Genomic DNA, 27,558 nt, shown 5'->3' on the forward strand with positions numbered 1-27,558 from the left:
GGCTTGTGGCGGCCCCTTCCGGGTGGCACCGCTTTCCCGCCCGGCGGAAGGGTCCTGGCGCGCGGCGGAGGGTCTCTCCGCTCTGCGCCGCCGCCGCCGGTAGCTCTCGCGCGCGGGGCGGGGCGCGCGCTCCGCCGCTGCTGCCCTCGCGCCCAGCCGGGCGCCATGGCCGGGCCCTGCGCGGGGGGCCGCGGCCGCCGCTTCGTCGCAGGCGCCCGGTGGCGGCCGGCGGGCGGGCGCTGAGGAGCGGGCAGTCGGGCATGGCCTCCCCGCCCGGCGGTGAGCAGCGGGCTCTGCGGGAGCGGATAGCGGCGCTAGAGGCGGACCTGGGCGCCTGCCGCGGGCAGCTGGAGCGGACGCAGCGGCGGCTGCGCCGCACCGAGCGCCTCTACCGCGAGGCGCGGGAGGGCAACGAGGCGCTGAGGAGACAGGTACGACCCGGCGCCCGCGGCCCTCTCCTCTGTTCGGGCCGGGCGGCAGCCGGTACCGGCCCTGTCAGGCATCCGCGCTGCCGTCATCCCTCGGCCTCGGTATCGCTGGCTCCCTCCGCCCGGGCTGAGCTCGTGGGGCAGGCTCTCCTGGGCTGCGGGAGGGACTTCAGCGACCAGCAAGAGTGCTGCTGCATCTTCTGGCTCCAGTTTGCTGTCACGAGTCAACGCTCAAGGTTTGGCTCGGCAGGTGGTGGTGTGGGAGTGGTAACGTCTTCTCAGCCACAAAGTTGGTTTCGCAGTCAGAAGGAAAACTGCATTTAGCAGCAGAAAAGAAGATTAATAAACAAGGTGAGGTGAAGGAAGAGCTGTCCTATGAATGCTTATGAGGGTGGTGAGACACTGGCACAGGTTGCCCAGAGAAGCTGTGGCTTCCCCATCCCTGGCAGTGTTCAAGGCCAGGTGGGACAGGGCTTTGAGCAGCCTGGTCTAGTGGAAGGTGTCCCTGCCCATGGCAGGGGGTTGGAACTGGATGAGCTTTAAGGTCCCTTCCAACCCAAACTGTGCAGTGTTTCCATGAAATGCAACAGTTTGTCCCCACAGAACAGTGATTGTTGCTTGAATCCAACTTTTGAGGGTGGTCATCTTAAGAATAACCTTGGTGAAGTTTTTCCTTCTAAGTGCTTGCCATTATTATTATACCCTTTGTGCGCAGAAATTATGTTTTTCATTATGCCAACAATTCAAGTAGAAAATTCTCTGCTGCCACCCAAAGACGAGTTGAAACACTTGTAGTCCAATTGTGTTGTGTTTGAATTATAGAATGTGAAATAGGCTGATACTCTTTTCTGATGTGGATCCCCAAAATGCAGTGTTGTGTTCTGTAAGATGCTGTTCTTCTTTCAGGTTGAAGAGCTCACTAAGGAGGTCCCTAGTAGGAAGGAGAAGGATACGTATAGCGTAGAAGTACAGACAGAGGAATATGCTGCGTGGTCGCAAGCAGGTAGAGAGGGTGGTGATTGCTTTAACAGGCATCTAGAGCATTATCTTATATAAAACACATTTCAACTCTGCATTAAGCTCAGTAACTTGGCATTATCTTTTGGACCTTTTCGTACTTATTCAAACATTTCCTTTTAGAACAGGGTAAGACATAGCATGGACTATAGCAGAACTAATGTCATAGCAGTCTGTTACATAGTAATCTCGCATTACACACATATATGTTTTACCAAATTTCATAGCGCATTAAAACAAGACATAGTTTCTTCAGTAAGAGTAGAATAAATTCAAAGCAGAGGCACTACCTAATAATTGATTTTCATTAGACTACTTACAACCATAAATTTCCAGTTTAAGATTTAGGATCCTTAAACTGCATTGTGTAAAATACTTCTTTGCTAGTTTATGCTACTTCAATTTTCTTTCCCTTCCCACCTCCACAGATTATTACTACTATGAAGATTACTACAATCACACTGATACTCAGGATTGTGCGTCTGAACTGCCAGTGCAGCATGATCGTGGGACTGAAGAAAATGAGCATAATTCCACAGAGGAACTGCAGACAGGTGTTAATATTCCATTAAGGACGGATAGCACCAAAGTTGCTGAAGGTGGAGAAGAGGAAAATTTCATCCAGAATTCACAGGTTATGGAAATGTTGGGGATTTTACCAGTTTTGAAGTCATCATCCTATTAGTATTACATTTCAAAGATGTGCTTTGGTCTTGATGTCGTTGGGTTTGGTTGGGGGGGGGTGGTGTTCTCTATTTTTTTTTTTTTTTATTTTTTTTTCTGATGGTCTGGTGCTGATAATAGCAGACAAACGTCCTTGCACTTTGAAGCTAGTTCTTTCTGTAGTATGTTCCAAGTGTAACTGTTTAAAAAAAAAAAAAAACCAAACAAAAAACCCCATAGTACTTATGTCCTACTTAGCCTGGAAGCATGGCATTTTTAAAATCAGTAGAGTATGTTCAATATGGCCATGCTATATTTCTTAAAGTGTACTTTTTCTTCCATTGGTACAAGGAGGCAACAGATACAGAAAGGAAGTTGTTGGGGGCAGTTTATTTGTCTGTTTTGTTGTGGGGTTTTTTGGTTCGTTTTGTCCTGTTTTCCAGCAGCTTAACTGATTTTGTGCCTTAGCATCTAGCAACTGAAATGGAACAGAGCAGAACTCTTTTTCAGGAATGTACTAAAAGATACTTGCTGTGTATATTTTTGATCAGAACCACTTTTGAATAAAGATTGGGGAAAAGGTACAGTAGGAGTTTATCAGTAAACTACAGCTGGATTTTTATCTTCTTGTTTTATAGCTATTGAAACAAGTCTATCAAGCACTAATTTTGTTTTATTTAAAATAGGGCATTGTAAAGTGCTCCTTTTTGGAAGAAAATATAATTTCTTACTTTCTGGTATCAGGAAGCGGAAGATACTTCAGTGCCGGAGGGTTCTTTGGCAGAGAGCTTGAGAGCTGCTGCAGAAGCTGCTGTTTCACAAACCGGATTTATTTATGATGAAAATACAGGATTGTATTATGACCACAGTACTGGATTCTACTATAATTCGGTAAGGATCGTTTTCAAAATCCTCTGCGTTTTTTCTCTATTGCAAAAGTTTTAGTAGTAAAAGTTGATGTGAGCAAAAGAACTAAGATCTAAACTGACTTTGCTTTGAAAAACATGTTACTGAAGATGAGTAGTAATGGAAGTTAGTTGTTGAACTATTTCAGTCAAAATTAGCAGGTTAAAATACAAAATTTAGATTTTCATTCAGTTCTTTTTGATGTCTCCTTTAGATCTTTAACTTGCTTGGCATTGTAGAGATTTTACACTATAAAGGTGCTCTGCAACTTTCAAAATTAAAAGCTAGAGCTAAAAGATGATTTGTTTAGAAAAAGACAGATTGGTGGACTCAATCAGTGGCTTCGCCACAATGAAAAGCATGTTGAGAGAAAATACACAAAATACTTGTACTTGAGTAAAGTTACCAAGTAGTTTGGTGGTATGGAAAATAAACTGCTTTGAAATTTTGATCCCCTAACTTTTTTTTTATAGTGGTTGATTTTTTGCAATACTTTTTTCATAAGAGAGCTTTTGGGGAGGTTTTCTTTTTGTCCTTTGAGGTACATGTACATGTACATGCATATATAGATATACACGCTGCCACAAATCCTAGTGGAGCTACTGTGTTAAAACAAAGGTTTTGTCTGCAGCACTACATTCAACTCTATGGAAAAAAATGGTGCATGTGGCACACAAAACTACATGTTTTATTTTTCAGGGACATATCTGGGCTTAAAGCCTTAAATGATACCATTGCTTTTACATTGTGGATGTAGTTAGATACATAAATGTTTTGAGCTGTAGATTACAGTTTATAGTACAATTACACAAAAGCATATCTTCTTGTTCGGTAACTGTTCTGAATTATGGAACGTGTTCTTGTATTTGATTTACTGCAGTGTTTTGCTAGTGGGGTGAGGGGCTGCAGAGGTGGCCTGTGTGAGAAGAGGTCAGGGGCTGCCTGGACATTGCTGGTTCACAGGCAGGACGCAGTGAGCCCTTCAGAAAAGCTGGTGGTGCCTCTGTGGAAGCATATTTAAGAAAGGGCAAAAGATAGCACAGTGGAGTGTGTGTGGGAGGGGAGGGTGAAAAACAACCCTGCAATGCCGAAGTCAAAGGAGGAGTGGGAGGAAGTTCTCCAAGTGCTGGAGTAGGCAATTCCTTGCAGTCCATGGAAGAGGGCCATGCTGGAGCAGATACTCACACTGCAGTCTGTGGAGGACCCTGCAGTGGAGCAGCTCCTTAAGGAGCTGTGGCCTGCCCATGCCAGAGCAGGTTCCCTTGGCAGGAGCTATGAGCTGCGGAGGACCCACACTGGAGCAGTTTATGACAGACTGCAACCCACAGGAAGCACCCATGCTGGGCAGGAGGAAGTGTGAGGGGCGCGAAGGAGCAGCACAGAGGAAGTGTTATGAACCAGCCACAGACCCCCACTCTTCATCTTCCTGTGCCACTTGGGCAGGGGGAAGAGAGGTAGAGGAGTTGGGAATAAAGGAGTGAAGTAGAACTTGGGGGGGAAAAAGGAGCAGGGAGAGGTGTTTTGTCTTTAGTCCTCATCTTCTAGTGCTTTTTTAACTGGCAGGAAATTAAGTTTATTTTCACCAGATCGAATCTGGTTTGCCCATGATGGGGATCTCCCTGTCTTTTTCTTGACCTACGAGCTTTTCATCTTACAGTCTCCCCAGTCTTGTTGAGAAAGAGGATTGAGGAGCCCGGCTAGATGGGCCACTGTGTAGTCAGCCCTTGTCAAGCCACCACAGTTCTTTAATACACTTGAGTTTTGTTTTGGCTTTTTTTTAAACTTACTGTGTGGTTCTTTATTAATTATGTATTTCTTTGAACAATGTATTTATTGAAGTGATAATAACATTTTTCTTTGCTTCTTATAAAGGAAAATCAACTGTATTATGATCCATCAACGGGAATTTATTACTACTGTGATGTGGAAAGTGGCCGATACCAGTTTCATTCACGAGTGGATCTGCAGTCTTATCAGACCTCTGGTACTCAGCACACCCGGGATAAAAAAGGGAAAAAGAAGAGAAAAGATCCAGAGCGTATTACTGCAAATGACTATAAGGTAACTTTAGAACTGACAGACGGAAAACGCAAAACCTGGGGTTTTTTTCATGATGCAATATATCATGCGGGATTTGTTTTTATGCTGAAGATGTATGCTTATTTTCTGAAGGATTCAAATATCTTTAAACTATATATAGCAGGTTCCTAATATGTGGTTAGTGTTCAAATAATTTTCTCATTGAGCGATTAAGGATGAAACTCTAAACTTGGATCCCTTCACTTTTTCAGTGTTACTTTATTGCAGTACAACTGTATAGATCTCTAAAATTGAATGTCAGCGAAGCTGTCCAATTAGCAAGCACACTAGAATGAATTCAGGGTACTGTGTGGGCTGGATTTACACCAGAAATTCAGTATTACCTCAGTGTCTTGGTTTGAGGGCTTTGGCTTATATTTTTTTTTGTTGGTGGTTTTTTGTTTGTGTTGTTTGGTTGCTTGGTTTTTTTTTAAATTCACATGGTGAATCAAAAACTGAAGGTTTTGAAAACACATGCACACACCACCCCTTCTTTGTGACTGTATTCCAAAGCTCACTCCATTGACATTTTACAGTATCTCTACCATCATTTGGGATTAAGGAAGCATCTGTGAAGTTCTAATTCTTTGCATATTATGCTCTCCTATTGTTGTTTTATTTGTTCAATACATTTTTGTTTTCCATAGTGCATGGATAAGCTGTACATCTTACTAAATGCCCACTATAAGGGACTGAGGCCATATTATTGGATGCATAATTCCATTACGTAGGCCTCAGTCAAGCTGATTGGTTGAAATCTGAAGTAATCGTTTTAGTGTACAGGTACTCTTTCTTACATAACAGTTATGTAGCACCAGTACAGAGTTTGAAATTTTTTATCAGGACTGAGATCTTATGAAAGATTTGAAAACAGAAACTGTTTACATTAAGAACCAGTGAAGGTAGGTTAAATGTATAGCGGTAGTGGATCGACTGCAATAAATAAAGAAACAAACAGATGTCCCATCCCTGGCAGTGTTCAAGGCCAGGTTGGACGGGGCTTGGAGCAACCTGGCCTAGTGGAAGGTGTCCCTGCCCGTGGCAGTGGGGTTGGAACTAGAGGATCTTTAAGATCCCTTCCAACCTGAATCATTCTATGATTCTGTGATTGTAGCTGATGTGGGAGTGTCTTCTCTGAGAAAATTTCATGTGTACCACTCCGTTCTGAAAGTTTGAGGAGGATACATAGCAATAGTAATTTTAATGATCCTTTAGGCTTCAGAGAGGGGAGCTAACGCAGTTGAGGCTAGGAGTTCTACCAGCATCCAACTTCTGGGCAGATTGTGTACAACTGCTGGATTAGCATTCTGTCACTCTCAAAAGGCATTGTTAATACAGAACTTCATTCATCGTGCGTCAGGAAAGCATCATGGAAAGGTAGCAGAAGTAAGGCTTTATCATATAATGCAGTTAATAAATCTCCTAAATATAGTCTTGTCATCAACTGTTACATACTTACCAAAATAAACAAGTGTATTTATAAATGTTCTGGGGCACATTTGCTCTGATCTGACAACTAATGTTGACTACTTTTTGGGATCCTATCAGAGTCTGCTTCTGTCACTTGTTTTTTCTAGAAATAGTTGCTTGTCTTTAGCTTAATTTATGTTGATAAAGTATTTTTATATAGATGGTTTGTTAACAACTCTTGTGTGAAGCTTGCCCAGTCACAAGGTAGGAGGTAAGCATCCAATTTCTAGTGTGTTCTATTGATAGCAAACGAAGTACTTTGATTTATTTTGAATTAATTTTTTTGACCAGCAAGATAACAAGAAAAACATTTAAGTCATATTAATTAGTGCACAGATCTTTGTGAACAGTAATTGAAGGTTATTGTCATAGTAAGAATCAAGACCTTTTCTACTTTTTTAAAACAAAAAATGGGAGCATACAAAGTAAAACAAAAAACAATTACTCTCCACTTTAAATTTCAAAAAGAAAATAATATCTTTTGTGAATGTCATTTACGTAAAAGTGCACTTTGTGCAAATGAACTGCTAGACAAAACAAAGCACCTGTCATGTTTTACATAGCTCAGTTCATTCTTATGTGGTTCTTAATCATATAAGAACTTCATTCCTTAGTTTTTAAAAAAATGTTTGATTAGTGTAAAAAATTAATTTTCTAATAGATCTTAATTTTTTTCTGTTATAAAACTGGAAAAAAAAATAGTTTATAAGGTGCACAATCCAATTCGGAGATGCCTGGTGTTTCCTGGCAATACTACTGTTGTTCAGTTTAGTGTGGTATTGGAAAAATCACTAATTAGTTCATGCTAGTTACTGTATTATTGACATCCTGAAACAAAACCCAAAATGTCTGGTTTTAAGTAGAACATTGTGGTTGAAGAGTTGTCTGTTGAAATGTTTTCCTGAACACTTAGACCCAGCCTTCTCCTTTTTCCTTCTATAGTTTCTGGAAAGTATGTTTTACTTGACTTTCTTTCTCTACATGCAGTACAAGTAGGAGAACAGTTTGGTTTATTGCCTGGTCTGTGGACCAGTAACAGTAGTAAATAAAGCAATACCAGAGTCTAATTCTGGGAATATGTCATGTACCTTTGAATTTCATTATGCCTAAATGAAGATGAGGTGTTCTATAAGAATATGCATGTGAAACAAGGGTAGACAGTGAGCAGTGTTCTAGAATCTCAAGTACACAAAACACTTGCAAAACTTGTTTTCTCTCTTTTCCAGTTAAAGAATTAAATATAACCAAGTTTTGATAGATACTCAGTATTACGTAAAAGTTGCTAAATACAAGAAATATGAAAATTTAGCAGCTACATGTGTATATTATTACAGCAGATATTTCTACGTGGATGGTACTGATAGCTATATAATTTTTACAAAAATTGCATGTGAATTTTGAATTATTTATTCTGTTTAAACCAAAGTTAATATATTTTTTTAATCTAAAAGATGGTAACTGGTCCAGTCTCTTAACCTTTTTTCTGGTCATATGAGGATTTTCTAGTTGCGGTTTAGTTTGTAGCTATTGTGAAGAATTTGATGTACTCGGCTATGCTACATATAGTATCTATTTATGAGTAGCAAGTTGGGATGCTTAGAAATACAGAAATGGCAAGTTTAGTCTCCACCAATATTGCAGCATTCTTGAAAAAGCAATATAAATCTGAGGATCTAAAGAATAAAACAAATATGTTAAAATATTATTGTATTTTTAACAAATTAAGCTGCAGTACTAAGTAGAAAATGCTAGTGTCTTCTAAAATTAATGTACTCCTAATTGTAAAAAACAAAAAGCAGAAAGTAGCTCAAGTGCTTAGTATCTCCTGAGGGATGTTCGTGATTTATACAAGTATTTTCTGTAAAGAGATTCTTTTCAGCCACCAACCTTCTATATTACAAATAGTTTTCTTTTGACTTGTGAAACTAAGCATGCTACCCACGTGCTTGCTTCTAATAGGTGATGAGGAATTTTATTTGCCGGCTTGAAGTATTAAATAGCCTCTGTGCAGCTCACATAAAAGGATTGTGGAATACATTGGAACTTTCAGGCATACAGTTCAGTTCTGATTATCTGTTTGTAGTGGCTGACCAAAAAAAAAGTGGGGCAAGAAATACCATGTTATCTGCTGTACAAGAAAAACCTTTAAATAAGTAAATTTGGAGAAGTTTTTTAAAAAAATTAGAATAACCATGAGGTTGCATAAATGATACTGTGATCCCTGGCCCAATATCAAGATCCAGTGCTTCCATACAGGCTGGAGAACAGACTGTGTGCAGTAGTGATCATGTAGTTCTACTTGCTGTACTGGGGACGTTAAAAATACGTAGCAAAATTTTGATGCGGGGTCTGCCATGTGCCACTTTTTTCCCAGAAACTGTTTTTGCAGTTTATTCTTAAACTACTAATAAATTGTATTTCAGCATGGTGCTCAAAATTAACTTCTGCCATATTCTTTTCCATTGTAGACACATCCTATCTACTTCGGTAGGAGAGACAAGGCTTTTGTAGTAGTATTTCCCTTAGAACTCTTCAAGCAGTGATTTTTTTTTTTTTTTTTTTTTTTTATATTTTTTTTTTTATCACGTGTAGTTTACTTTTGCTGATATTCGTCCCATCTTTAGGTACGTCAGTTGACAGAAACCATGGCTAATCTGAAGATTTCTTCTTTTGGATTGGCAGCTTCTGGTGAAGGTAGAGTTGAGACAACAGACACATTAGTCTGTGGATGTTTACCTTTGATCTTGATATTTTTATTAAAGGAAAACTAATATCTAACAGCGGATGTTTAGATACCTATTTTCCTAAAGAAACTTAAGTTTTTGGAAGCTATTTGATCAAAATCAGTTCATCTACAAAGTAACTTTGAAATATATTTGAAACACTGTATAAGTAAAACATCTGAAGAAAACTTTGATGACAATTCTAGAATATTTGGAAAGAGACATAGTTAGCATTACTGTATTAACATACAGTGTCCTAACTAAACAAACTATGCATTCTTTAAGTAAGGCAAATTTATGTTTCCTGTATTTTCAGAGCTGTCCACCTGTGTTTAGAATGGCTTCTTTATAATACAGAAAGAGCTTTTCTCTTTTTCTGGCTTTTAATCAGACTTCTTTTGCATTGGAAATTCAAGTATTGTGTAGCGTGGAAGAAAGTAATTGAAATACTTGTGAAATGGTGCTAGCAAGTAAAACCTTAGTCATCTGAGTGAAAGAGCTATTTTAAACTGTTTGAAAATGTTTTAGTAAAATACTGTTTTTTTCAGATTAATATTTCAAATTGAGAGAGTCAGTGCTAAAGTTCTAATATTCAGCCCTTTAGTTGAGAGCGTTGAGTGCTCATGATTCCATTAAGTCATCTACTGAAGTAGCAAATGAAGAAGCAACAGACTACACATTTCTGAAAAGTTGTATTTGTACATACTTGGACGTTTTATACAAAAGAAATTGATTTATAAAACAATAGTTTAAACAGTGCACTTCTTAGAATTGAGCTAGTTATATATGCTAGTTATATATATGCTTACAGTAATTTTTAAGTTCTGATTTGAAGGCATGCTGATGAATTGCATGAGCATGCATGTTGATCAGGCATAATACAGAAAAATGTAAAGTTTTGAAAGACTTCAAATTTTTCATTAAAAACGCTCATGATTGTAATCATTCATGTATATTTTGTAAGCTGTTCAATCTGCACTTTAGAGGGTCATCATACTTTAGAGGGTCATCATAATCAGTAGTTTGTGGCCTATTCTTTATAAAGCACAACCATCAATTCCAGTCATATGAGCATGATTTGTAATTCTTACAAGATCAGTCCTTGTGGGATACATAAAAATCCTGATTTCACTTGTGCCTTTGGCTGTCTTTTTGCCAGGGATGCCGAAATGCAAACCAACTCAAGCCTGTAGTCAAGAAATAGTTTATTATGGATCAAATTCATCCCACCTCACAATTTTACTCATGCTTTATGAGGGACAAATCAGAGATCATGTGGTGATACCCAATAGATAAAAAGTTTCTCAAAGCTAAATCACATAGAGGTAATCTGTATCCAACATGTGACTGTTAGGGTGGGTCTACTGACTAGATATATTAGGCAAAGCAGCACACAAAGGAACGTATGTGCCTAATAAAATGGTGTAGCAAACATGGTTTTAATGAGCACGTACTTCCATACTTTGTATACTGTATCATGAGAATTGTGTATTGTATCTGGAGAAACTGTCTGCTCATGGTGCTCTAGATAGGTGTTTTTCACTGGGTAAAAAACTGGCTGGATGGCAGAGCCCAAAGAGTGGTGGTAAATGGTGCCACTTCTAGTGGTGTCCCTCAGGCCTCGGTGTTAGGGCCAGTGTTGTTTAATATCTTCATTGATGATCTGGATGAGGCGATCGAATGCACCCTCAGTAAATTTGCAGACAACACCAAGTTGGGTGGGAGTGTTGATCTGCTGGAGGGTAGGAGGGCTTTGCGGAGGAATCTCATCAAGCTGCATCAATGGGCTATGGCCAATTGTATGAGGTTCAACAAGGCAAAGTACCGGGTCCTGCACTTGGGCCACAACAACCCCATGCAATGCTCCAGGCTTGGGGAAGAGTGGCTGGAAAGCTGCTCATGGGAAAGGACCTGGGGGTGCTGACTGACAGAGCTGAACATGAGCCAGCTTGTGCCCAGGCAGCCAAGAAGGCCAATGGCGTCCTGGCATGTATCAGCAATAGTGTGGCCAGCAGGGCCAGGGCAGTGCTCATCCCCCTGCACTGGGCAGTGGTGAGTCTGCACCTTGAATCCCTGGGCCCCTCACTGCAAGAGAGACATTGAGGTGCTGGAGCGAGTCCAGAGAAGGGCAGCAAAGCTGGTGAAGGGTCTGGAGCACAAGTGTGATGAGGAACTGCTGAGGGAACTGGGGTTGTTTAGTCTGGAGAAGAGAAGGCTCAGGGGGCACCTTATTGCTCTCTACAACTACCTGAAAGGAGGTTGTAGTGAGGTGGGGGTCGGTCTCTTCTCCCAAGTAACAAGCAATAGGACAAGAGGTAGTGGCCTCAAGCTGCACCAGGGGAGGTTTAAAATGGATATTAGGAAAAATTTCTTCACTGAAGGGTGATCAGGCATTGGAACAGGCTTCCCAGGGCAGTGGTGGAATCACCATCCCTGGAAGTGTGCAAAAACTGTGTAGATGAGGCCCTTAGTAGTTTAGTGGTGGACTTGGCAGTTCTAGGGTAAGGGTTAGACTTGAGGATTTTAAAGGTCTTTTCCAATCTAGTTGATTCTGTGATTCTATGAGTTTGGGATGAAGAATAAAGTATCTTGCCAATGAGAAATGAAGTGTATTTCTAGTATTTGTTAGGTCATTCAGATGATATTTACTGAGTATTCTGTTTACTGCCAGTTGCCCAGTTTTTTAAGCAGTGGCTATATGGAGGCAAGATATTAGGTGCTGTTTGCATAGATACATGCTACATATGTTCTTGTGTAAGTACTTGTAGTCATACGTAATGGAAAAGGATTTCTCCAGCACAACTAAAGACCCCTGAAATGCTTTAAGAATTTAGCATCCCGAGTCAACATCTCCAGGCTTAATCTTTAGACATCGCCAAGGCGTGTATTTTAATACAGATCTATGAAATCATAACATGCTTAAAATCTATATTCTTTAGGAATGCAATTTTTAAATTTTTAGTTTTGTACAAAGATTTCTAAATGTGAAGATTTCATTTTTATCAGTACTTAACTATTTAGTTTATTTGCTTTCTTAACAGTTGATTGTAGTGGTAGTGGAAAAAATAAAGAAACTGCTGAGAACTGGTTTATTGGTCATATTGGCAGAATGTATGTACAGAATCTATAAGGTTTTATTATTTATTATAAGGTCTATAAGGTTTTTTTTAAATTCCTGTGTTCAACCCAGAAGAGAGTGTACTCTTTAGTAACCAGGTTTTGAAACAGCAACTTTTTATTTTGTAATGTAGAATATCTGAAGTGATACCAGAAATTAATATCACTGGATTCACTGTGGAGAAAGACCTGAGTGGCTGATATATTATACTTTGGCATCAGTGCATCACAGTCATCTGTTGCTCTGCATCAGTTGTGATTTGAGTAGACCATTTAGTTTCTCTGTTTTCAGAGTACGTGAGTAAAACTTCGGTAGCTCACAGTATTATGGAAAAAAGTACATTTAGATTTGCAGACAACATTCGTATGTTGGGGCATCGATCTAATATATATACCAAACATATAGACAAGGATAAATACACTGGAAAAGGTCATTCATAAAAGCAAAAATCAGATTTGCCAAAAAGATTACTTTTGGCAGGATTACTGTATCTCTTATTTAAAATAAACAGTATTGGGCAGTGACCTTGCGATCCTTTTCCTTCCTTGTTTTGATACGTAAGAGGACTCCAGGAGGAGAGCTAGGGCATTATGGAGAAACCCTAACCAAACCAACAGTCCTTCTGTGAAAGCATGAGGTCTTTTAAAATGTGCTGTTTTTTCTGACAATCTGCTGTCTTACTGAAAGTATTTCAAAAGCACACTGTAAAGTCCTATCCAACAGCTCGACTGCTAGGCTCAAAGGAATTCTTGTGTTTGTCTTACACCTGTACCACTGATGAGGTTTTACAGTTCAGAAAAGTGAAAGTGCTTTTATTTCCATGATGTGAACGTTCACATTAATGCATGTATCTTGAAATGTCAAATGATCTATATGAGAACTCACTGAAAAAAGTTAAGGATTTTTTGTTTTAGCTGATGTGTTGCAACATTTGGTACAATTCATGGCAATCGAATGCATTCATTCTGAATTTAAGATGGTAAATAAATTAAAATATGAGGGTTTTTTTATTTATCTTTTCAAGCCAAACCATTTATGTTCATTTCTCTTTTCTTTTCTCTTTTCTTTTCTCTTTTCTTTTCTCTTTTCTTTTCTCTTTTCTTTTCTCTTTTCTTTTCTCTTTTCTTTTCTCTTTTCTTTTCTCTTTTCTTTTCTCTTTTCTTTTCTCTTTTCTTTTCTCTTTTCTTTTCTCTTTTCTTTTCTCTTTTCTTTTCTCTTTTCTTTTCTCTTTTCTTTTCTCTTTTCTTTTCTCTTTTCTTTTCTCTTTTCTTTTCTCTTTTCTTTTCTCTTTTCTTTTCTCTTTTCTTCTTTTCTCTTTTCTCCTTTTCTCCTTTTCTCTTTTTTCTGTTCTCTTTTCTTCTTTTTCTCTTTCTCCTTTCTCTTTCTCTTTTTCTGTTCTCTTTTCTTCTTTTCTCTTTTCTCCTTTTCTCCTTTTCTCTTTTCTCTTTTCTGTTCTCTTTTCTCCTTTTCTCCTTTTCTCTTTTCTCCTTTTCTCTTTTCTCCTTTTCTCTTTTCTCTTTGCTGTTCTCTTTTCTCTTTGCTGTTCTCTTTTCTCTTTGCTGTTCTCTTTTCTCTTTGCTGTTCTCTTTTCTCTTTGCTGTTCTCTTTTCTCTTTGCTGTTCTCTTTTCTCTTTGCTGTTCTCTTTTTCTCTTTGCTGTTCTCTTTTTCTCTTTGCTGTTCTCTTTTCTCTTTGCTGTTCTCTTTTCTCTTTGCTGTTCTCTTTTCTCTTTGCTGTTCTCTTTTCTCTTTGCTGTTCTCTTTTCTCTTTGCTGTTCTCTTTTCTCTTTGCTGTTCTCTTTTCTCTTTGCTGTTCTCTTTTCTCTTTGCTGTTCTCTTTTCTCTTTGCTGTTCTCTTTTCTCTTTGCTGTTCTCTTTTCTCTTTGCTGTTCTCTTTTCTCTTTGCTGTTCTCTTTTCTGTTCTTTTTTTTTAAATGATCGTCAGGGTTAATAAATTGAGAATTAAATTTGCAAGGTAAAAATTACGCTGGCAAAATTAATATGACATTTTAGATTTCTCACTTTAAAAAAATTTGATGTTCTTTTTTCTGATGGTGAAATCAAGTGGTAATGATCTTATCTGTTATTCAGTGGAGAAATTCGTTGCAGTAGAAAATGGATTCTCAGTAGAAATGTTTCATGTAGCATAAATTAAACTCAAGTTCTCTACAGTATCTTGATGAAAGGCTATTTTAAAGTTGCAATTCTGAAAGGAGGCAGAACAGGTGATTAGGCAAGCATGGGTGGGCATTCCAGGTATTCTGGGCTGCTGTGGGGAAAATGTGAGAAGACAAAAACAGGAGGAAGATATGGTGAAGATCAGTTAAAGAACTTTTAAACAAGTTGCAACAATTGAGTGAGAGAGGGACAGAAGTAAGTGTCATAAAGTCAAAATGGAAAAATATTCAAGATGCTGTTGTACCAGTTTGAAAGTGAGGACAAGGATCCTAAGTTTTCTGTGAGAAAAGAGGAAACAGTAAGTGAAGTTTAGAAGAAGAGTGCAGTCTCCCAAATAGAAGATGGTCTCTCTCAGTCATGCCTAACAGGACGTGAAAATGTTTCTACCGAAATGCTCTGTTGACTGCATATGCAAAACTTCCTGGAAATCTAACTGTTTCTTAATAGTTGTAAAAATAAGTCTTCCTAGTGAAGAATTTACTTCCAGGCTGATAGCAGACTTCAGAATAACTCGATCTGTAAAGAATGTAACATTCTGTAACTCCCCTCCAGGATTTGGACACTGAAGAGCAAAAATCATCTAACAGTCTGAATTGCTTTTCCACTACTGAGCAACTAAGTTCTAATGAAGAAGAGGAGTCTCCAAACATAAGAAAAAAGACTAAAATGGACACACAACCACAAAACAGTCTAACAGCCAAAGAATCGATTTCTACAGACAATATAAATTCACATTCTCGCAAAAGTACACCGGATACTGCAGCACATACAGATGACAGTAGAACAGCAGACACAGAGAGTGAGCCAGAAGAAGGTGAAATTACAGATTCAGAGTGTGAAGCATACAGCAGTGAGGATGAAGTAACAAGTGAAGAAACTGCTGATTCAGAAGACTCAGAAAATGAAGGTGAATTATTATGGCTTTTATGTATGATATTACAGTATTTTGCCAGGAGTCCATTAAGAACTAACTACAAGAAAACAGTTTGGATAATTTTAAAAAAATTAATACATAAAAGCATGTGACTTAAGATACTTTGAATTAAGAAGTTATATATATGTTACTGGCATTTGTTTCTTTCTCTTTACTCGCACAGAATTAAGTAGTGGTGTTTTTGTAAAAGCTCTTTAGGGGTATAACGTCCTGTGCTTGTGTAGAACCCTCACTGGCAGTATAAGATTTGTTTAGATTAGCATAGGGACAGGAGAAAAAAAAGTCTGTTGTGAAATAGAGGTTCTAGTACAGAACTCACAGTAATTCCGTATATTAACTCTCTTCAACGAATGTATGTTTTTGATACTGTTCATAAACAATCATGTATCATTCAATGTAAGATGTGTCCACTGTGGTGAAAAGGATGTGCGTGGAGTACTCAGTACTATTTGAAATCTCATTTTGTATGTATTTCAGTGGCAACTTTTAAGAAATGGGTATAGAGAGGAAACCTGTATACAGTTTTGTACCAAAGAAGGTGTTCTGCTAGAATTGAATGGTCTCTTGGGGGGGAGGGAAATAAAAAAAATAGTAACTTGTGAAAAGCATAATGCAACCAATTGTGACTATGTATATGCAAAGGATACATGCAACCAAATGCACAGAACGAAATGCAACCTCTGGAAGTCTGTACTGCAGCCCATGCCCTGCTCATAGTTAAATAGTCAGTTTGTCTCTTCTGTTTTCATTACTTTACTCACTCAACTACTTAGATTCTGAGTGATTAATGCCATTCAAAATGGGCTTGCTCTCATCAGGCTTTCAGATTTCTTTCCCTTACTGTTTTCTAATAAATTCTGCAATAATCCTGGAGTAATAAAAACTGGAGGCAGTTTCTCACCTCCTTGTACCTTCTGAGCTAGTGTCTTCCCATCTTACCATGTCTGTTCCTAACTAAGATCACTGGAGACTGTTTCTGCAAATGTACTTCCAAGAACAGAATTTATACAGCTGTTAGAATATAATTACTTAATTGGGGCAAAAATACATAGGTATGCATAGGCTCATCTGTTATTTTTTCTTTTTCTATTGGTGCATAGTGCTAATAAAAGTAAAAATTAGTAAAAATATATTTGGCATTTAAATTCTCAAATATAAAGTTCTGTATGCATTTGGTTTGTGATGTGGTGAACAAAAAGGTGCTGTCTTTTCTCAAACTAAAATTTTATTCGCATCCGTTGTCACTAATGATCCGTAAACTTACCATATGAAATTCTATGCATGTATTTATATTTTATTGCTGTGACTAAACAGTTGTGCACATGTAAATAACTAGAATTAGGAGAACATTTTTAATACTTCAGTGTGCAGTCAGAAAGCCTTTGAAACAGTAGTCTTATCAAAGTTTTCTCAGATGTGCTTATACATCTCTTTTTCTGAAAGTTGCATAGGATTCAGCCAAATCATGGCTGAATGTATATCAGTTGTTTGAAAGCTATGGGCTATAGAGATAAAACTGTAATTTGTTGGTAGTAATAGTATTGGGGTTTTTATATAATTACAGATGAAGAAAAGATCTGGCCTCCTTGTATCAGAGTGATTGTAATAAGATCACCAGTTCTGCAGACTGGATCACTTTATATTATCACAGCTGTGAAGCCTGCTACAATTGGAAGGTAAAACTGAATGGAATTTTTTATATATATATCTGAAACTGTACCTTGCTGTTATATTTACAGGCATTATATGAGTATAAAAGTTCAGATAGAAATGTCAAATTTATAGATAAAATTTAACGGTAACAGCTTTATCATCTATTTATTGTCTACTGTGTATAGTTTACAGATGGAAGAAGGAACCTGAAGCAAGTCCTCACATGGTCTATATAGCAACGCAGTGGTTTATGTCTGTAAAACTCCGTAGGAGCTCAGAAGGAAAACTTAGTATTAAAGTTCTAGTGAAATGCACTTTTTGTAAGCCACTTATTAGACGTATTTCTAATTTGTTGTGATTTATATATCAACTTGCCTTTTCAGGGAAAAAGATGTTGGACACACGCTTGAGATTCCTGAAGTTGGAGTCAGTAAGGTAACTCTTCTTTCTGTCTGCTGAAACATAGATCATCATATGAATGAAGCTTTATGTCTTTAAATTTTGCAAAACCTTATGTTAATTTTCTAAGAACTTTCAGAATGAGATGTGGGCTCAGCCATATTTGAAGTTAGAAAAAGGAAAACATACAGTATTTTCCTGAATGGGAATTTAACATGAGCAGCAGTGCAATTTCAAAGTCTAGAAAAGCTAAATTTTTTATTTTATTTTTTTTTTAATTGGACTTCTACTAGTCCACAGTGTAATGCATAGTAAAAAAAATTACTCTTTGAGTCTTGCATTTATTAGTTGTTGAACTGGAAGAAACCTTATTAGTCTGTTAAGTCCTAACAATATGTAGAATATTGATGTCACCTAGTTAGAACTTTATCATGAAGTAATCCAATCCTTGCAGTTGAGGTAGACTAACAGGTTTTATTTTATGTTTCTTCAAGGCAACTGTATAAATGCGTAAGTGATGTTCAAACAGGGAGTTTGAAAATTTAACATAATTTCTTTCAGTGCCAGGTTGTAATGGAAAACTTTTCATCTGTCTAAGAAGGAGTAAAAATAAATTAATGGCTCTCACAGACCATAGATACAGCACTCTTAATAAAAGAAAATCTAGATTGACAAAAATGTCATCCAAAAAAAAAAAAAAAAGATAAAACTATCTGCAAGTGCAATATCTGAAATGCGCTTTACTTTTTCACTTTGTCTGTTCCAGTTGATAGTTCTGATTAATCAGCCATGTATCATATTTCATACTGAATAATTTCCAGAACAAATCTTTTCCTGCTATAAATGACTTTTTTCAGGCATGTATTTGAAATTGGGTGCATGAAGAAGCCAGAACGCTTTTATTTTTCTGTAATGTTGCCATTTTAGTTCTTTGAGTACCTGCCTGTTTTATGAGAAGTTACTTCACTTTGCAGATAAGGAGTCAAAGGCAGGAAGATAAATGACAGATCTGTAGAACTGAAAAGTTAACGAGTACTTTGTTTACCTTGCTATTCATAGTTAACAGCTGTGTACCACTTCGGCATTTTCTTGAGTGTAAAGTGAGATTTAAAAAAAAAACCACTGCATCCTGTAGGTATAGCATCTTTTGAAGAAGTTTGGGTTCATCCTATTCAATAAAACAGAGGTAGGAATTAATTATTGAGTGAGCTAGTCAGTCTCCGCTGTTACGGGAGTATTCCTGTTGTACGTGCTAGCCAATCTACAAAATGCTACCTTGATTTTTTTCTTTCTTTTTTTTTTTTTTTTAATTACTGAATGTAGCAACTCAATTATTGCTCAAAGATAAGAAGATATTTGGTTTTAAATGAACATTTTCTTCACAGATTGATTCGGGGGGGCGTTTCTTGACTGTAACAAAAGGGATCTTTGCTTGTCAAATTTGAAGCAGTCAGGTTTTTTAGACTCCTGCTTTTTACTGACACCCTTAGAAGGCTGCAGAAGTTGATGTTTTAGTTTACTCAGTGGCCATTTTTGGAGGTAGTGTATATCTTTGAGTTTGGAGTTGTGTTTTCTCTGTTCAGTGTCTAGATAGAATTGCAACAACAAAACAAACAAAAATATTAGGTTGTTAGTCTCAATATCAGAAAGGATATAAAAGAAACAGCAAATGATGGTTAGTCATTGTGTCCTGGGCATTAAGATGCAGGCGAAGGTGAATTACATGGAATTTATAAAAGCATGTGATTTAGGGAGATATTTCAGTTATGAAAGATGAAGTAATCCAAAGCTGTACAATGAGGGTTTTTTTAATTGAAAGAGAAAAAAGTCAGACTCCTGTAACATACCTTATAAGACAAAAGCATTTTATTTAAAAGAACAGTAAAAAATGGTCTATAAGTGAATCTTGTAGTCCTCTAAGTAAAGTATACTTGCCACATCGGAGGTATATACTTTTTCGGTATTGATTCAGTTTATGGTCAAAATAGTTATATTATTAATAGTATGCTTTAGCTCATGGTGGTGTGGCCCATTCATCTGCAGTTCACATGGATGAAATCATAAGGTGTGAAATACTCTGTTAACTTAAAAGTACCAGAGCCACTCATTTAAAATGTATTCTGAAATCTTACTTTAAAATAGCATATACATTGTTAATACTTCCTTAATAAGAACATTTCACTGAGGCTTCTATTTATCAGTTCCATGCAGAAGTATATTTTGACCATGATTTGCAAAATTATGTTCTTGTGGATCAAGGCAGTCAGAATGGAACAGTTGTTAATGGAAATCAGATTCTTCAGGTGAGTACTTGTTTATAATGCTACATTGAAGAAAACTTTAGTCATGTGGGCTTCTTAAATATATTGTTGCAAATCACTAACAACATCATTGTACGGCTTCTTTCATACATTTGTCTTTTCGTTGTTTCTCTTCTGGTTTTAAGGCTACTTACAATATTTTTATGTTTTCTTTATATTAGGTTGCAACAGTTGCAGTTGCTAGTGTGAAATACCCACTGCAGTTGAATACTTACCTGTATTTTTTAGACCAAGTTGAATTACTAAATTATGAGTAGAGCTTATGAAATAGAATTAGTGCCCTTCATTAGTAACTAATTAACATGGCTTTCAAAACTTTCTTTTGCTGTAGCCTAAAACAAAATGTGATCCCTACATCTTGGAGCATGGAGATGAAGTGAAGATTGGTGAAACTGTGCTTTCTTTTCACATACATCCTGGCAGTGATACTTGTGATGGATGTGAACCAGGACAAGTCAGAGCACATCTTCGCCTTGACAGGAAAAAGGAATCTTCTGGTTAGTCCTGTTATTGCAGGATAAGGGTTTTTTTTTATTGTGGCTCTTTATTTTATAAGCAAAATAATTACTTCAATTTTTTTACAGTTTTTTTCTTTCTTGGGAATAGTTCTACAATACATGATGATGTATTTTTTTCCTGGTATGTGTGTCTGTGTGTAGGAGTCTTAGAACAAAAATTCTTACAGCTGTCTTAGGTTTCAAAACATTGTTACATTATTAATTAGAAAATAAATCCTGTGTTCTTCCTTTTAGTTTGCCCAGCACTCAGCAAAGAAGAGAGAGAGTTAGTCAGAAGAAAAGCATTAAAAAAAATACGGGAAAAATACGGTTTACAGGTGAGTTTACAATAGAAGTTGATTAAGGGTTTGATGTCTACATCTACTTTGTGATTCCTATGTTAAGCCATAGACTTCAGTGAATGAGGAAAACTTTAAAATTCATTCAGACTTGGGCCTGGTGATGATGGCAATAACATCATACACATACCTTACAAAGTATGGCTGTGAAGTAAGAAACCACTAAATGAGAAATATGGTTTTCTGTTATAAGATGAACCTAGTAGTTTAACTCAAGTTTGTCTTTTGTACACTGAATAATAACTATTTACAAACCTCTACAGAGAGAGATGATAGTAACAGGTGATGAAAGTTCTGTTAAAAGTTTAGGAAAAGAAGATTCATTCCATTGTGTGCAAGATTCTTCATCCTTTTGAGGTTAAGATTTTTTTTTTAAGTCATTTCAACTTGTATTTCTGCCAGTTAAGTTTGCACTAAATTGCAGTGCTGTCCTTTATTTGGAAAGGAAAAAATAATGAGCAACTGAAAAAATGACAGAAGGAAGAGGGAAATTTTCTAAGTTTTTATGTTAAGTCTGCTTTGCTATAGAAGAATGCCAACATGAATGTACAGGCAGTATAGTATGTAAGTATTCAAGTTACTTCTGTTTTGGAGATTATTTTTATGGGGTTACATCTAGCAGTTGTCTTAAGTATTTGTGTAGAAATTAGAATGCCATCATTTCTCTCAAATTCTTGAGGTAGCAAAATTATACCAATATGGCCTCTATACACATGCTTAGTTCTGTCACCTATTCTGAAGAAATAATTGCGAGAAACAGGTGAATGTTTAAACAGAAAGTATGTCTGTATAGTTTTCTGCTTAATATGGAGAGATTGGTTCTTCATACGAAGTGAAGATTCAGGAGAACCTGTTAATTTATTTACAGCCTTTGTGAAATTAATGAATTTGGCAAAATTATTATGTGATGATGGCAATAACATCACACACATACCTTACAAAGTATGGCTGTAAGGTAAGAACCCACTAAATGAGAAGTATGGTTTTTTGTTATAAGATGTAGAATTAATGAAATAGACTGAAAATGCCTTACTTTTGGCGGAAGCGTGAAGTTATCAAAAATAAAGAATGTAAAGTCCGCTTTATTTCTCTTGATGGAATTTAACCTGCTTATAAAGAACACAGAGTATGAAGACAATAAAGCAGTGAAGAATCCAAAGTACAAAGATAGAGCAGGAAAACGCAGAGAGACCATTGGAAGTGAAGGAACCTTCCAGAGAGATGATAGTCCAGCTTCTGTTCATATGTAAGTTTGGTGGGGGGATGGGGAGACTGGTGTGAGGGGAAGGGAGGAATCCTCCGTGTCTTCAGTGAATCTTAAAAAATGATGATGAAGTACTAATTTGTTACCAGGATACAGTTTAAGTATTAATTACCTAATTACCCTAATGTGTTAGGAGATCTAGAAAATGATAAACTATTCTCACTTAGTAGTTCATATACTCTTTCTCACGTTTCCGTACAGAATTCAATTTGGCAGTAAGGGTGGTTAGATCACTTCCTTACCAACTCAAAACAGCAAGGAACTCCCCAGCTGCACTACTGACACCTTCAATATTGTCTATTTTTCAAGTGCCTCAGTTTCTGTTTTTCTTATCTAGTACCAGTAATGGTACACATGCAGATTTTTCACCTGCAGTTTCTTTCGCTGTCAATATCCAGCCTATCATAGGACATAACAACACTTGTTTTAGTCTTCCTCTTTGATCATTCCTTTGTTTCTGTAGTTGTAGTGGTGTTGTTTTTAAAAACAAGAACTTGTAGGTTAGTAAAAGGAAGTATGAAGCAATGAAATGTGTGTTAGGATGATTTGGTGGTGAGGCAGCGATACTGTCTTTTACCTAGTGCAGTCAATTCCCACCTAGAAGTTAATTCCAGAAGTAATCAACTAGTTCAGAAGGACTTTTAAGTTGGTATTGACCAGAGGCTTGGAATAAGATAATATTCATGAAAGAACTTGAAAAAGGTAGCACTAGGGTATTCTGCATAGCTCTTTGTGGAAGTGGGAACAGCATCATAGTCGAGTCCTGGTTTCTAGAGCATGCACATTTCTGTCTTTCCGTACTTGAGTAGAGAGCATACTCTTTGTATTAACTCTTGCTTATCAGTTATCTTAAACTTTCTTCAAAGTGAAATCAGCAACAGCAATAAAGGACATAAAATGTTGGAGAAGATGGGATGGAAGAAGGGGGAAGGCCTGGGCAAGGATGGTGGCGGTATGAAGGATCCGGTAGGTCTTTCTGGTTTTTACTTGGAGCAAAAAGGAATAGAAATGTATTTGCAGTGAAAAATGTGTAATTGTAAGCCACTATTCACTTAGAACATTTCAAATTCCTGGTTAGGAAGGAATAGTCTCAGTAGGGCTGATCTCAAATCTCTTGATTAATGAAGTATTTTGAAATTTTTCAGTGATTTTGTCTCTTAAGTAGAAAATGCCAGTAATGTCTGTGTTTGGTAGGAAACAAGGGAGTACAGACAGCTTCTAGCAATTAAAAATCTCATATCTGAATACGAAGTCTGGAGGAAGACTGAAATAATTTTAAGTGATAAGAATTCAAGATGGACTTGGTGGAATTCTTCACTTTCTCCGAGGCTGATGTAGCACAAAATCAAGCTAGGTGATGGACTGTGAGGGAGAAACAACTGGCTAAAGTCACTGTAGCCATCAACTTCTGGGCCTCTGTGGCAGCCCAATTTTTGTTCACCAGGGATATGCTGTCCTTTGGCAGTAGTACTGCTCAGAGCCACACTGTACCTTTTGTTGTAAGACTACCCAGCACAGGGATTATACACTATTGACTCAGTGAGGAGTACTTTATAGTTAGTGGCAAGTGACATCATTCAGCACTCCATAATTCCAGAACTGGTGATTTGACCCATCTTTTTAACAGTACTTTATATGTCTACATATGATCTAGGTATATTCTTCACTGAGAGCAGTAAGACACTGAAACAGGTTGCCCAGAGAAGTTGTGGATACCGCATCCCTGGCAGTGTTCAAGGCCAGGTCGGATGGGGCTTTGAGCAACCTGGTCTAGTGGAAGGTGTCCCTGCCCGTGGCAGGGGCTTGGAACTGGATGAGCTTTAAGGTTCCTTCCAACCAAAACCGTTCTATAATTCTATGTTATTAGAGGCTTAAAGAGAAGCGCTTGGGGATGGGGGCTAGAATTAGTATTATAAAACATGATTTAGAAGTATTTAAGAATACCTAAATTGCAGTTACCATTTTTAATGTATTTGACAGATCCACCTTCAGTTACATAAGACACATGCGGGTTTGGGTACCAGCAGACCAGCCTCAACTGAAGATGTTCAGATCATCCAGAGCAAGAATAAAAAGAACTGGGATAAAGCAAGAGAAAGGTTTGCTGAAAACTTCCAAGAACCAAAATCACAAAAAGATACACCTAAGATTATACCTTGGGTTAGAGGGACTGTAGAGTAAAGTCCCACAGCAGGGTAATTCCTGTGTGTAAATAGTTGGGAGAGAATTTATTTTTATTCTTTGTTTCTTTTGCTAAAGCAGAAGTTTGGCAATATGTAAAATACAGTTGTGGGAAAAAATATACAAGACTAACTCTATCATGTTAATTGGTTTTCTGTAGTTTTCATGCTTTTATAAAAACATTTTTAATAAAACATGAATGGAATTTAGGGGCATATTCAAATTAAGTACTTGAAAGTGATTACCATCATGAGCAGAATGTTTCCTCAGTTGTGTTTTTTTAACACAATTCTTCATGGAAAGTCAAAACAAATTAAAATATTATATACCTTTAACATTTGAACAGTGGTTAAAAAGAAAAAAAAAGAGAAAGAAAATCCCCCAGGGCCCTACTAACAGAGTATCATATTGCCCCTTCCCCTTTCCTCTATTCTGAGTTTATTCATGATTGCCATGAAATGCTCAGCAAGTGGTACACCACTCTTAAACTCATACAGTTCAGTACTAGTTACATGTCGCAGCTAAAGGGGGGAAAAAAAACCTTGTTTGTAAACAGTCATCAATACTGTTCAAAAATAAATACTATACTCCAGAAATAAACTACCAGGTAGCATTAGTGAAGAAAACGATGTTCAAGAGACTGCTTGTAGCCACATTTTCTTCTATGAAGAACTTCCTTGAGATTTGTTCAGTAAATCTGTCTCATGCCTTTAAAAGAGGTATGTTTAGAAAACTGCTGTGTGGGCATGTGTAGTATCTATTAACTTCTTGTTCTGATACATCCATTGCTGGCAATGGAGTTTATGCCAGAAGAATAAACCAACCAACAGATTTTTGATGGGGAAGGATTGCCAAACTGATGCTAAGAGCTTGGTATTTATTGAATGTTCCTAAACACAATAAATCACTGTCGATTTAAGCACTGTGCTTCTTGCTACTATCTTCTGCATATGCGTGATAGGAGTGCCCTTCTAAAATGAGGAAAAACTTAATCCCAATTTAGTCAAGTTAAAGTTCTGATACTTGTCTAAGTACTGGAAACTTCATAGTCTCGGCATCCTCCTGGAACATACAGGCAACTGTAAAGCACTGTTGAATAAAACCAGTACAAGTTGCTAGCTATTTATCTTGATGTATCTTTAGACACATACAATATAAAGCAAAATATTCAATATGTTATTTAAATCATTAAACCACACAAGTTTAACAGCCTGAAGCATGTCTTCAGCAGTAGACAGCTGAAGATAGTAACAAGCACTGGATGCCTGCAGCAGTATTACTTAATTTAATTTAAACCAGTTCACTGCTTGCCTTTGTAAACAGTTGGGGGTTCTTAGTGACAGCTAGGAATTTTTGGCTTACTTTGCTGTTACATTCCTTTATATTGACAACTTCATGTTTTCAGAGGCTACCTATTTCTAGCTGCAAAAAAAGTTTTTGCCCCATCCACCACTTTAAGTTGACCTCTGTAGTCTTCATAGTAGATCAAAGACCAAATCTTAGTCTCAAGGGAGAGCAAGACATCTTGAACATACATTAGTAGGAACCTTAGCTTTCCCTCCCCAATTAACCTTCCCTCTCCCCAATTAGCTTTCCCTCTCCCCTTAGCTTTTCCCCTCTCCCCAATCAAATAACAGTTCTAAGAAAAGTCCATTGATCGTTTAGTGTTGCCCTGCAAAAAAAGAAACTCAAAAGGACATAACTGAGTTTGCATTTCATAAAGCTTTTGAAGTAAGGCATCATTTGCCTTCTGTGAGAGGCATGGTCTCGTGCAGTCAAGCACTGATTGCTTTCAGTACTTTGGCTTCCTCACAGTAGCACTTCCAAGTACAGTGCCACTTCAAGGGTTGATGCTTAGTCTCATTTTAACGTTGTTGTGACATATCCCATTATCTCTTGAAGCTGCCTAGGAAAGTGGAAAAAGTGGTGCCGTTAATACACACAGCATTGTTAACAACTGCATATAATGTCTAATACACATCAAGCAGCTGTGTACCTTTATGGAGTAGGAAGACTTCACTTGAGCTAAATAGAGCTTTTCATCCCCTGCCTTAGTGACCTCTTAAAATGTTTTAAGTACAACTAAGTTAGGTGAAAGCCACCAATGGTGTGCAAGCCTTATGTGCAAACGCAGTACTGCTTTCCCTCATGTCAGGAGGGGAACATGAGTTGCCATTGCACTATTATAATTTTGGAGGCTATAACCAGTAAAGTACAGCATGAAGTTTAACTGTCTTACCTTCTCAGTCCTCCAACCATCCTGTTGTCTTTTCCAACTTACGATACTTAATATTGATCACTTAGACAAAGTTGGTTTTCTACACATCCAAAGTTGTTAAGTTTTAGTAGTTGATTGTGTGTATATAAATACTGCTAGTGAATATATATAATCTTAAAGCTGTTAAAAATAACATTAATCAGTTTACATAACCAACTTATTTTCCGTCGTCCCAACAGTGAATTTTGCAAAGCACCAACTTTGCTGAAATTTAAAATAAACTAAAAAGAGTAGGCACGTTCATATCTTCAGTGCTTAATAACCCAGCTGGCAAGTAAAAACAGGGAGCGCATTCATCATTGCTTGAAAGCCACCGGACTAAACACATAGGGGCTCTGAACCATTGTATACATATGAAATATTTTTATTTCATACCACAGATGAAACATACCATAAATGAACTGGAGTTTCTGTTCTAGCAAGAACAGACCCTTTCCTGCTGCAAGTGGTTGTATGAAGTGTACCTGACAAGGCCTTTCACCCAGTGTGTAACAAATCCGTAACAGCAGGAAGAGATGTCAAAAATGACATCTGGATACGAACAAGATGTATTTAAATGTGCTTACCAGAGGGGTTTGTTCTATATGAACTTTACGTAAGTGCTGCGTATCTTTGTGACCACTAAATGTGGCATTTTTATGTCACCCAGTTGCTGCCTTCTAAATGTTTCAGCTGCATCTCAGTTTAATCCGGCAGTGCCGCTCTGCTCATGACCATACCTGCGTACCGGTTCCCTGGTCTGGCTAGCACTTGGTGCTGCCCTGCAGTGCCGCAGAGCACCATCCACTCTCATCCGCTTGTGCCGAAGCGTCCCGGTGTTACCTCAGTGCTACTACAAACAGGGCAGACGCCGCCCCTCCTGCTGCTCCTCAACCTCCTTGGTTAAGACAAGGGAAAAACCGAGGTTATGGCCTGGCCTCCCGGCCGGCGGAACCCTTCCTGCGCGCACCCGCGGCTCCGTGCCAGGAAGGCCGGGCGAAGGTCCGCGCCCCGGCAGCGCCTCCCGCCGCTTCCCCCCGGCCCTGAGCCACCCGCCCGCCTCAGACCCCGGCTGGGAGCCCGGGGAGCTGCGCAGCCCCAGCGCCGGCCCGG

The 27,558-nt window shown here is 38.0% G+C and overlaps 1 protein-coding gene, 1 long non-coding RNA gene and 1 other non-coding gene across 3 annotated transcripts; 1 reads left to right on the top strand and 2 right to left on the bottom strand.

Moving 5' to 3' along the window:
• On the top strand, window positions 1-25,107 carry AGGF1 (angiogenic factor with G-patch and FHA domains 1). The gene is made up of 14 exons (XM_030471316.1): window positions 1-431; window positions 1,335-1,431; window positions 1,874-2,079; window positions 2,853-2,999; window positions 4,887-5,075; window positions 15,133-15,487; window positions 17,079-17,190; window positions 17,551-17,602; window positions 19,768-19,869; window positions 20,219-20,384; window positions 20,640-20,722; window positions 21,862-21,989; window positions 22,874-22,973; window positions 23,988-25,107. The coding sequence occupies exons 1-14, from the start codon at window positions 261-263 to the stop codon at window positions 24,186-24,188; spliced, it is 2,109 nt and encodes a 702-aa protein (XP_030327176.1). The 5' UTR covers window positions 1-260; the 3' UTR covers window positions 24,189-25,107.
• On the bottom strand, window positions 17,251-27,558 carry LOC115601382. The gene is made up of 4 exons (XR_003989325.1): window positions 27,186-27,558; window positions 23,967-26,094; window positions 18,612-22,993; window positions 17,251-17,622 (listed from the first exon to the last, which is right to left on the bottom strand). It is a non-coding gene; the product is annotated as an uncharacterized LOC115601382 (long non-coding RNA).
• Window positions 26,304-26,442, bottom strand: LOC115601439. Its single transcript, XR_003989357.1, has one exon. It is a non-coding gene; the product is annotated as a small nucleolar RNA SNORA47 (small nucleolar RNA).

Source organism: Strigops habroptila, chromosome Z, assembly GCF_004027225.2.
Source record: "Strigops habroptila isolate Jane chromosome Z, bStrHab1.2.pri, whole genome shotgun sequence".
Classification (NCBI taxonomy): domain Eukaryota; kingdom Metazoa; phylum Chordata; class Aves; order Psittaciformes; family Psittacidae; genus Strigops; species Strigops habroptila.